General features: G+C 42.6%; 1 protein-coding gene across 9 annotated transcripts in view; it reads left to right on the top strand.

The window, feature by feature from the left end:
- The window catches only part of ep400 (E1A binding protein p400), a 43908-nt gene that overhangs the window by 26686 nt on the left and 6141 nt on the right, over positions 1-11081 (top strand). For all 9 annotated transcript variants that reach the window (XM_015370060.1, XM_015370059.1, XM_015370055.1 and 6 more), the window contains 21 exons: positions 415-704; positions 924-1126; positions 2326-2495; positions 2701-2897; positions 3008-3119; positions 3222-3500; positions 3603-3677; positions 3802-3936; positions 4035-4079; positions 6067-6220; positions 6296-6525; positions 6622-6795; positions 6874-6921; positions 7008-7147; positions 7482-7538; positions 7624-7702; positions 9458-9628; positions 9715-9760; positions 9841-9947; positions 10069-10270; positions 10356-10489. In XM_015370060.1, the coding sequence (XP_015225546.1) occupies positions 415-704; positions 924-1126; positions 2326-2495; positions 2701-2897; positions 3008-3119; positions 3222-3500; positions 3603-3677; positions 3802-3936; positions 4035-4079; positions 6067-6220; positions 6296-6525; positions 6622-6795; positions 6874-6921; positions 7008-7147; positions 7482-7538; positions 7624-7702; positions 9458-9628; positions 9715-9760; positions 9841-9947; positions 10069-10270; positions 10356-10489 (3048 nt within the window). The remainder of the gene's footprint in view (positions 1-414; positions 705-923; positions 1127-2325; positions 2496-2700; positions 2898-3007; positions 3120-3221; positions 3501-3602; positions 3678-3801; positions 3937-4034; positions 4080-6066; positions 6221-6295; positions 6526-6621; positions 6796-6873; positions 6922-7007; positions 7148-7481; positions 7539-7623; positions 7703-9457; positions 9629-9714; positions 9761-9840; positions 9948-10068; positions 10271-10355; positions 10490-11081) is intronic.

Here is an 11081-nt window from a genome sequence, read left to right as displayed (position 1 = left end):
GTACCGGAACCAAAAATGTTTGAACAATACCCAGCCCTAATGGGAGGTGAGTCATAGAACTGGATAATAGAATAATACTCCCCTCTCTGTGTGGGTGTGTTTGGTTGAAGATTAAATAAGACAACAAACTTGGGAAATAGTTACAAAGAACACATTCAGTTGATTTAGATGCAGGGGAAAAAAGTTGCAGTTTCATTAGTTTTGGCCAAATTAATAATAATTTTATTCAGGACATTAGTCTCATTTCATTCTCACCAGTTTCCCTCTAAGGTCCTTGAAATGTTTACTTAGTAGATGATTTTTGGTTCTCAAATAAAGGGGAGGTGGAGGAATTTTTAATATAGCGGCAAAAATGTTTATTCCCAAAACATTTACAATGATTCCATTCATCATCTCCTTTTTTTTTATTCTTAGGAGGCTTCAGAAGAAAAGACGCAGCAGCTGAAGGAGCGGCTGAACCGCTTGTTTGAAGCAAACGAGCAGCGCTGTAACCGCAGAGTGTTGTACGGGTCAGATCTGCTGCAGGCATGCACTGTGAGCTGCGAACCTGCTCACAGCGCCCTGACGGCGGGAGGCTGGAGGTGGGTAGGCAGAGAGAGCTGTATTCGAGCTCAGGAAACCTGCGTGGGAACCACCTCTTTGCTGCAGTCTTCTTTGCTTACTGTGGAGGACCAGCATGAAGCCAGAAAAGGCCTGATCAAAAGGTACTTTTGCTTTTATTAAAACCGGGTTATCTTGTTTTTCCTCTGTTGTTAAATGGTTCATAATCAATCACTGCATCTTTATTGAAATGGAAAAACTATAGCTGATCAGTTACAGCTTGCTTTTTGATTCAGTCTTTTAACAAAGTCACTTTTGTGAAGGAATGTGTAAGACACATTTTTCCTATAAGTTCTTATGAATTGTTTGTTGTTGTTTTGCAGGCTGAAAGCCGTGGTGCCAGCAGCTGTAGCTCCGCCTCCTCATCTATATGCAGCCAATCCTTCAGTTCCCTACAGGCTTGAGCAGAAATCCTTCCAGCGGCGCCTGCTGGAGGCCTCTGAGCCCCACAGTGCAGACATCCACCAATTAGCATCCAGACATTTCTTAAGGCACCCAGACTTACAGTTAATGCAGATGGATTCAGGTTTGTTTAAATGTGCACCATTGGATTGGAATTTTAAAATAACCGTTTAAAGCTTACTTATATAAGATTAACTTTTAAATTTTAGGGTTTAAGATTTAGAAACCAAAAGCACTTGTTTTTCTGTTGTTGTTTTTTTTTTTTACCCAGAGTGGTTCCAGTGCTTAACTAGAACTGGCGCTAAAAGTTCTTAAATGGTTCCTCTACAAAAGTGGTTTGTTTTCCACTGCCTTAGAGGTGACCTGATGCGTTCCCGTTTTCAGACCAAACAATCACCCTCTGCATGCCTAGAGTAGATGTTTCAACCTTTCACTTTTTTGCTCTGAGCTTTTATTTTTAAAGATTTTGGTGAATTTATAAGGGATAACTGAAATATCTTTTTAAACAGGGTTTAAACACTTCAAGGGCCCAAGTAAGGGTTGGTAGCAGTAGCCCTGCAAACTGAAATAGTTTTAAAGAGAATTATGGACAAGGCATGTGCAACTAAATGTTAGCAGAAAAATGCATTTGATCCTTCCATTAGAGCTGCAAAGAAAAACTCCTCTGCTCAGATGTTTAAAGGACGAGATGCAAAATCTCCCAACACAGGATGCTGGGTTTTATTTATTTAGTTTTTTGTTTGTTTGTTTCAAATGTCTTACCAATATTTTTGTTATTATTAAGTTGCTGTAGTTATTATCCTGATCTATGGTCTTAGGCAGGGGACTGCAACTTTCCAAATCCAATCCTTTTTGCTCCGAGTGCAGCTAAGTAAACTAACAGCAGTTTATTCAGATTTTTAGTTTTTTTTTTAAAAAGGAAAAACATAAAGCTTAATAATGATATAGCATGGGTCTTCTGCTATAAGCTATTGATATAAAAAGAAAAACATATAACTTCCTAGCTAACTAAGAGAAAAATGTCTCTAAAACATGTATCTGGTTGTTTTAATCTCTTTCTGCTGTGAAAATTTGCCACTGTTAAGCGGCACTTGGTCCAAAGAGCCACATGCGGCCTCAGAGCCACAGGTTTCAGACCCCTGTCTAAGCGAGGGCCTCAGGATGAGCTTTCTGCTGTGCTGCACTTGAGTTTGTGACACAAGACGATCGATTCTGTGTAAATTAGGCCTTTCAGTTGCCTGTATCATTGTACCCCATGGAATATTGAAAGGAGCAAGGGAAGACTATTAATGTAAGAAATCTTATTTATTTTTGTTTCCAAAGGTAAACTGGAAGCTCTTGCCATCCTGCTGCAGAAGCTGAGGTCAGAAAGTCGGCGTGTCCTCATCTTTACTCAGATGTTAAAGATGCTGGACATCTTGGAGGCCTTCCTGGATTACAGGCAGCTCAAATATGTGCGCATTGATGAAAACCTCACATTTGAAGAAACACAGGTAATCTGCGTAAAATCCTATAAATAACATATGAAATAATCCTTTATCTAACAAAATAAATATCAAATTGGAAGCAAATTCAATAGTCTCATAATAAAATAATAGTCTTTCTCCACAGATAGTGCTTTATAAAAACCTAGGAGGCAAACACTATAAATTGTAACATTTCAGATGTTTTCTCATTCTTTTGCCTTCTCTGCGACAGGAAAATATGAAAAAGTTCAACACCAACAGGCAGGTTTTCTGCAGCATCCTGACCAACTGCTGCTGCTCAGATGTGGGCACCATCGTCGACGCAGACACGATCATCTTCTATGACACAGACCTCAACCCCAGCATGGACGCCCGCACTCAAGAGTGGTGTGACAAAGTGGGGCGCTCCAAGGACATTCACATATACAGGTGATCTTATAAATTACACGGAAATCCGTTTATGATCCTACAAAGTAAGGAGTTGATGATGGGCCAGTTGAAGCGACTTTCTATTTTTCTGTTTGTCTGTTTCTGATCAGGTTGGAAAGTGGCAATTCAATTGAAGAAAAACTGCTAAAAAATGGCACCAAGGAGCTTATAAGAGAAGTGGTTGCACAGGGTACTGACTACAGTTTAGCTTTCCTAACACAGGTAAGGTAAACCCAGAAATAGGCAACAATTTAGACTTTATTTTATTAGAGTTTAAGTTCACAAGGACCATAAAGGAACTGACATGTTGCTGCATTTCTGTAGTCGACAATCCAAGACCTCCTGGAAGTAGAGGCGACTTCAGGGGTGAAGGTGGAGGAGTTTGTGGTGCTTCATCAGGAGCCATCGGCCTCTGAAGCGATTTCTCCTAAAGTAGCGAGACCCTACATACAGGCTCTGCACAGTATAAATCTGGACAGCCAATCAGAGGAAGAAGAGCACCAGGAGGAGGACTTAGGTAGCAAACAGTCACCAGAGGAGTCAGAGATCCAAGCTAAAGAAGAGCCCGGTCTGTTAGAGGAGTTGAACGCAGTCATGGAACAGGTACATTTTTCTCTTTAGATTTTCTTCTGTAATTTGTTAAAAACTAAGAAAAAAAATCTGAAATACAGAGTTTCCTGTTAATATTCCTTTTTTACTTCTCAGCTTACTCCTATTGAAAGATACGCTCTGCATTACCTGGAGTACCTCCACATCAGTGATGATGAAGCTGCCCTAAAAGTAAGGCGTTTGATTTTGTTTGTTTTTACTTTTTTCATGTCTGCCTGATAATCTCAGCATGTTCGGTTGTGTTTTTGGCCTGATGAATGTGGTAATCCTATGCATTTGTGTTCATGTCGTCTAGGAGAGGTTGGAGTGTGCAAAGAGAGCCTGGGAGCTTCAGCAGCTACAGAAACTAAAGGAGCAGGAAGAGGAGCACCAGACGACTGAGAGAGAGGAAGATCTCTTCACCTACACCAGAGAAGATGCTTACAACATGGTGGGTGGACAGCGTTATCCTGATCGGTTAAATAGAAAGTGTTGAACTACCTGTGTTTCCCTTTTGGAAAGTTTAATCTTCTCTGTGCATTTTAACAGGAATACGTTTTTGATGCTGAGGACGGGCATACGGAAATCATGCCGGTAAGGTGCTGCTGAATATGGAGTTTTCCTAAAAATGAATCACAGTTTCTGTTACAGCAAGATTTCTACTCTTTTGGAGCAGTTTAAAAGTAATTTTAGGACTTGATGGATATAAAAAAGATAACTGATGGAAAGCTTTGTTTTTCTAGTACTTACCCCTGTCTAGAAATTATATCCATCAGCCTTCTTCCACCATTAAATTATTCTACTTTAACAAGTCCATCTGATCGTCCCCCAGTCCATCAGCCCATCTGTCCTTTATCTATTCTAACCACCAGTGGTTCTTAAAGTGTTTTCAAAATAAAAACTAAACCCTTTTGGGTTTATTCTTCAGAGAACTCAGCTGATTGAAGGCTAATGCTGCATCAAACAGAACGCGTTTTGGGTGTCAACAGTTTAAATGCAGAAACTAGGAAGCCGAGTGAAACGCCGGACACCTCGCTTTGATGCTTCAACGCTCTGGAGATTTATCTGCTCTGTTCTGTAGCTAGAAGCTAGACAGCAGCTTACCTTTATTTACTTTGAGTACGTTGAGTTTTAACACATTTTTTAAATGAGAAAATCAACCTGAAAACATAATATGTGGAGTCAGTTTATCAGGATTACAATCCTACTTAAATATGCAGTTCTTGTTCGGAGGGGGCAGACATTCAGCATACCTGCGGGTATGAAGGAGGTCAGTGAAAACTGTGTGAAGCGGCCAGGCTGTGGAAGATTTCCCGCTGCCGTTAGTACTGGCTGGCAGTGAAAAAAAGTGGTTTTAAGGTTTGCGGGTAAAACTGCCAGTACCAGAATATAAAACTGATAATTTTTCAGCAGCATTTTTTTTAAATTGTTAGCTGATTTGGGTATTTATAAAATGTTTCGCCACAGTTGACAAAAAAAGTAAGTTTTAGTGCAGCAATAATGACCAGAGTTCAATCTCTTTTCCTTGTACATATCAATCTTTTCTCCCAGCTTTTTTAAAAACCTATGGAGTTTATCCCAGGCAGGCAGCTCGACAGGTCAGGGTATCACGCGTTTGCATGTTGTGTCTGTCCATTTTCTTCCGCTTATCCGGGGTCGGGTCGCAGGGGTAGCAGCTTCAGTAGGGAGGCACAGACGTCCCTCTCCCCTACCACTTGGGCCAGCTCCTCCGGGGGAATCCCAAGGCGCTTCCAGCTGAGAAACATAGTCCCTCCAGCGTGTCCTGGGTCTCCCCCTGGGCCTCCTCCCAGTGGGAAGGGCCTGGAACACCTCACACCCAGGAGGCATCCTGATCAGATGCCTCAGCCACCCCAACTGGTGGAGGAGCAGCGGCTCTACTCTGAATCCTCCCTGAATGACTGAGCTCCTCCCCCTATCTCTAAGGGAGAGCCCAGACACACTACGGAGAAAACTAGTTTCAGCCGCTTGTATCCAGGATCTCATTCTTTCGGTCATGACCCAAAGCTCTTGATCATAGATGAGGGTAGGAACGTAGATCGACCGGTAAATTGAGAGCTTTGCTTTTTGGCTCAGCCCTGTGCACGCTGCACAGCAGGCGCCGCACAAATCTCCCTATGATCTCCTGCTCCATCTTCCCCTCATTCCTGAACAAGACCCCAAAATACTTAAACTCCACTCCTCCTCCTGCAGTTTCTGTCTCCCAAAAAAACTCCTGGATCAGCTTTTCTGATTTGTCGACTCGCCACATCAAGCTGCAAAAGTTCATATCTCTGAACCTCAGTGTCGGACGCTTGGATGCCCAGACCTCTCAGCGCTGCTTGATGCCACTCCTCGTTGACTTAGCATCTAAATCCATGCTTTAACGCCCAGAACGCGTTCGGTTTGAACGAACCTTCAGAAAATGGTGGAATATGGAACATATTACAGTTTAGGAGTTTTCATTACTTTCATGGCTTCCTATGATGAGTTCAAACAGAATAATCTGGATTGTTTTCTTTCTCTTTTTTGAAGTATTTTGGTCCAGCTTGCCCATTCGCTGTGCTCTGTAATTCTTCAACAGGTTTGGACTCCACCCACCCCCCCACAGGATGACAACGATATTTACATCGATTCAGTCATGATGTTAATGTATGACACCACACCTATGCCAGAGTCCAAGCTGCCTCCTATCTACATCCGCAAGGAGCATAAGAGACTGAAGATGGACCCCTCAGGTAGAAGATTTGTCCAAACCATTAAAATTGTTGTCAGCTGTTCACCTTCATCTGAGCTCTGCTTTTGTCTAACAGCTGCCAGAAAGAAGAAGAAGGGTCATGGGGAGACGGTGATTCCTCCACGCTCTCTCTTTGAAAAGGCCAGCATGCTCAAAGTTCGGCGTGAAGGAAAAGACCAGAAAAAGAACTTTTCTCTCAAGCAGCCTCCTTTCGCCAAACCCCTGCCATCTCTGGCTAAGCCTGCCATGGAGGCTGGTCAGGATAACCCAGAGTGGCTCATCAGTGAGGACTGGGCTCTGCTGCAGGTATCCGATCCTCCCTTTTTTTTTTTTTTAACCACACTTGAAGTCGAGTTAAAGAACGGTTAACTTTTCATCAAGCTGTTGTTTTGGTTGTTTTAGGCGGTGAAGCAGCTGCTGGAATTGCCTTTGAACCTGACCATCGTGTCTCCTGCCCACACACCAAACTGGGATCTGGTCAGCGACGTGGTGAACTCCTGCAGCCGCATCTACCGCTCCCCGAAACAGTGCCGCAACCGCTATGAGAATGTCATCATTCCTAGAGAGGAGGGCAAGGTAGTGAAAACCCAGACTGCGTAGTTTAAAGCCAAACTGACTGCTCACATGGTTCTGATCACTTTCCCGTATTTACAGCTGGTGTACGAAGCGAATCCTAAGAAGAAATCCAAGAGCATATATAAGGTATCCTTTCTTACCTTTAGAGCGGCTGGATGTAGTTCATGGTTCTTTTTGAGTTCATATTTTCCTCTTTGTTTGCCTACATTCAGTCTAAGAACAGCCGTCCTTTGAGGACCTGTCAGATCTACACACAGGATGACAACAGCTCACAGATTCAGCTGTACAGCAGCCGCTTTGAGCTCATGAGGATAATCGCCAGCAAGAGGAGCCCTCCGATCAAGCCTCTGGGGTGCGTTCTCAGTGATTCATCTGTTGTTTTCCACCGTCTGAGAAAATATTTTACCGTATCAGCACAATGAAATAAACTGACTGTATTTCATTTTATGACAGATGCGGTCGAATTAGATGTTTGAGTATTTTGCTTTGAAAAAAAATCATATTGATTCCTAAAGATTGATGCATTAAACCAAGAATTTATTTAAATAAATGCTTTCTCCACTGTTCTTACTGATGCCTGTTGTGGCTCTTTGCAAAATATAAAGCTGGTTATTGAGCCCCTAAAACAGAAAACATTTCAAAAGCTAATTTTGAAACGTCTTTATCCCTTTTTTTTTTTTTTACAGGCTTGGAATGAATCCATTCCAGAAGAATCCAAAACATGCTTCAGTCTTAGCAGAGAGGTGTGTTAATGACATTTTTAATTTTATTTTTAGACAAACCTAAAGAAATTTCTATCCAGAAACTTGTTTTCTCTTCCTCTTCCAGTGGGATCAGCTACGATAAGCCCTTACCTCCCATTCAGGTGGCCTCTCAGCGAGCTGAAAGGATTGCAAAAGAGAAAAAGGTGACTATCAAACTAATTAATAGTTAGATCCAGGTTAAGGTACTATTCTCAGTCCAATTTTTTAGTTTTTTTGGTAAAGGTGTCACGTTGATGATAATAGTAACCTGGTTTGACCGAAATTAGAATCTAATGTCTGACATGCATGTGATCTAACCTAATAATAAATGTCAATACGTGTGCTTGCCTCATTCGTGTGTTGCTTAATCGCGTTACAAGTTCCTAGAAGGATTAGTAACCACATTTTATCACATAAAGAACCATTTATTCTGCAATCAAGAAAGAGATTAGCAGGCTTCCTTTATCTCCATTCCCCAGTTGCACAGCCAGCAGCCGCTCTGACTCATGTGACACACTGCTTATGCGATAAATAGACAAGTTGTGTACTGGACGGAGGAGATTAGAGATAAAAGAAGAGCTGGAGCATAAAATACTGCTGTAAAAATATTTGAAGCCCTCGTGTACAGACCACATGGCGTCATCTGTGAGCAGGATTCTGGCAAAGGTTCATCGTCCAGCAAGGATATCAGCACCTGATGCTTCTTCCAGAGAAAATGTCCCCTAAGTGTGAGGATTTTTATGGGCAGTGTTGGCCTAGTGGTTAGAGCAGTGCGGTTGTGCTCTGAGAAGGTTGCAAGAAACCAGTTCGATCCCACAGCCAACATTCTGGGTCTCTGAAGACCCTTAACCCCACACTACTCCCCGCCTCACAATGGCAGCCCACTGCTCCCCAATGGGATACTTGTGATGGTATAATGACACTGGAAAGGCTTTTGTCACCCATGCTTGTTTCTCGTAAGACAGAGGTCGTCAACGTTTTCCAGGCCAAGGACCCCCAATCTGATGGCGAGATGGAGCGGGGATCCCCTAATTATACATATTTTATGAAATGGTGTTATATCAAACTGGTCCTATAGTCAATCTATTACAGATGGAGTAATCTAATAAAAGTAATTTCTCCCTGAGATTATTAAAGTATTTCTGATTCTGATTCCTGGTTGATGGGACAGGTGTTTTGAATGAAACGGTGCCCAGCTCGAAAGAGCTCCTGTGTGTCGCTAAATGTTTACATTGATGACTGAAAGACAACTTCTGCCTCCATTTATCTGTTTACTACAGTGTGCTGGTGTGCTGAATTCGTGTTAATGTGGATTTAAAGACATTTCAATTAGTGGAAAAAAATTGCAGGAGGGAATATAAAAAAAAGTCTATTCAACCAAAAGTTTTGCAGTCCCCATGAAGTACCTCTGTGGACCCCCTAGGGGTCACAGACCCCCTGTTGAAGACCTCTGTCATAAGAAAAAAGTAGTCTGACAACTGGAGGAAAAACTTGGCATCTCTGTTTGCGGAGGTTTATCTGGAAATGTTGTTTATGACTGCTTTATACTAGGTGTGTTTCCATTCAACTAAAATGTGAATTTAAAGCAAACTTTTAAGTGTGAATTAAAGAAAATGCAAATTTGTGTTGTTTCCATTTGGTTTGAAGCGAATCAACCAAGTGACGCAACGTGTGATGCCGTCATACGTTGTCATCCACTTTGCATCATCACATATTGGCTGCATCTCTGATTCCATACTTCAAAATTTACATTTGAAAAAATCAATGGAAAGAACAGCTACTGTTCCTATTTTACCTAGAATACCGAATGCTCATCTGTTATTTGTTTGTTTCATTGCAAGCCCAGCAGAGCGGGATTCATGCACACTGTGTTTCTCAGATGTATTTATCTCATCTTTTTAACCTGTTTGCGTTTGCAGGCCCTTGCAGAGCAGCAGAAGGCCCAGCAGCAGTTGGCCCAGCAACAGGCTGGAGCTCCTCAGGCTCAAGCCACGGCTGGTCAGGCCCAGACTCCTGCCGCTGGCCAAGCTCAGGTTCCACAAGCAGCCGGGGTGACTGGAGCTACTGCTGTGCCCAACGCAGCCGTACTGGTGAGAAAAATGCCTTTATTACTCTGCATGTGCGGTAATCCAAATTGACTCATTCTGTATTAGAACACTATGTTTGTTGTTTGTAGGCTGGAGCTATAAAAACCGCCACTGTGGGCACAACCATTCAGGCTGGTAGGTTGATACCCAGATGTTTCCTCTCATGGCAGAGTTGTTCTTTCAGAACTTGATTAACTTCTCCAATTCTTCTCCAGCCACTGTAGGGGGGAATGTGATTGTGAACACAGTAGCAGGGATTCCCCAAAGCCCCTTCCAGGCCAATAAACGCCTGGCATCTCCAGTCATACCGGGCACCCTGTCTGTGAGTCGTGTTCTTATTGCTGCTGTTCAGGGATCAGTTTTCTTTTCTATTTACAGAACCAATCTAACCTCACACAGGCCTTAACCAGCTTTTTAATGTCTCTTTGTTATTATTGATCCAGCCTGCAGGTGCAGCTGGAGCCCAGGTGGTCCACCCCCAGCAGAGGGCTGTCCCCGCCGCCGCTGCCTCTGCTGAGGTGGTCGCTATAGCTACAGGTGGAGGCGTGCGAGCCGTTACCCCAGTAACAGCCCCTGCTGTGGTCTCTACTACTTTAAGCCCTGTGCAGTCACAGACACGCCCGCTGGTCCCTCAGGTCACACCAGGTACACAACCTCATCAGACCCAAGTTTCCTCCTTCCTACCATGATGCTCTTTGCAGGTTTGGATCATCTGCTGTTGTCTTTCCAGCGACAGGTATTCAGATGGCAGGGAAGTCTCTTCATGCAAACCAACTGCAGATCTTACGACAACAGCAGCATCTGCAGCAGACGCAGCAACAGCAGGCTGCGTCCACTCAGATGAAAGCTGTAGGCAAACCTCAGGTACGCTAGACGGATGCTTCAGACATTTTTAAAACAATCTACAACCCAATTTGTTCTCACAGGCCTAAAATGTAACCGGATTGCTTTTGGCTGTTATGATGCAATTTCTGGAGAATTTTAAAGCAGCTATAATTTGATTAAGGTGGTTTAGAGACAGCGGTGCATATAAGAGTTGCAGGAACGTAGCTCTAAGCAGGGTGTTTGAGGAGTTATAAAAGGTTGTAAAGGGAACTTTGTAAAACTTTAAAAAGTATAAAAAAGTCATGAACATGATCTGACAAAATACTTTATACTTAGAATACTTTTCTTCTCATTTGTGTTAAAGGCTCCTAAAAAAAATTAATTGATCTAGCCTACATTATATTAATTTTTTATGTCACAGAAGGACTTGAGGCAGCAATGACAGAAAGACATCAGTCAGTGTGTGTAAGGAAGAGGTCATATGGTCATATATATATATATATATATATATATATATATACACCAAACACAGAGCAAATAATGCCCCATACACGATAGGTGGTAGCGTCTGCCGATGTTCTGTCAGACCAGCATATCCATAATCAATACGCATGCGCAAGAGGTCAAATTT

Source organism: Cyprinodon variegatus, unplaced genomic scaffold (genome assembly GCF_000732505.1).
Source record: "Cyprinodon variegatus isolate N-32 unplaced genomic scaffold, C_variegatus-1.0 Scaffold41, whole genome shotgun sequence".
Lineage (NCBI taxonomy): Eukaryota > Metazoa > Chordata > Actinopteri > Cyprinodontiformes > Cyprinodontidae > Cyprinodon > Cyprinodon variegatus.
The sequence above is the reverse complement of the archived record's forward strand: the minus strand, read 5'-3'. Positions and strand labels throughout refer to the sequence as shown.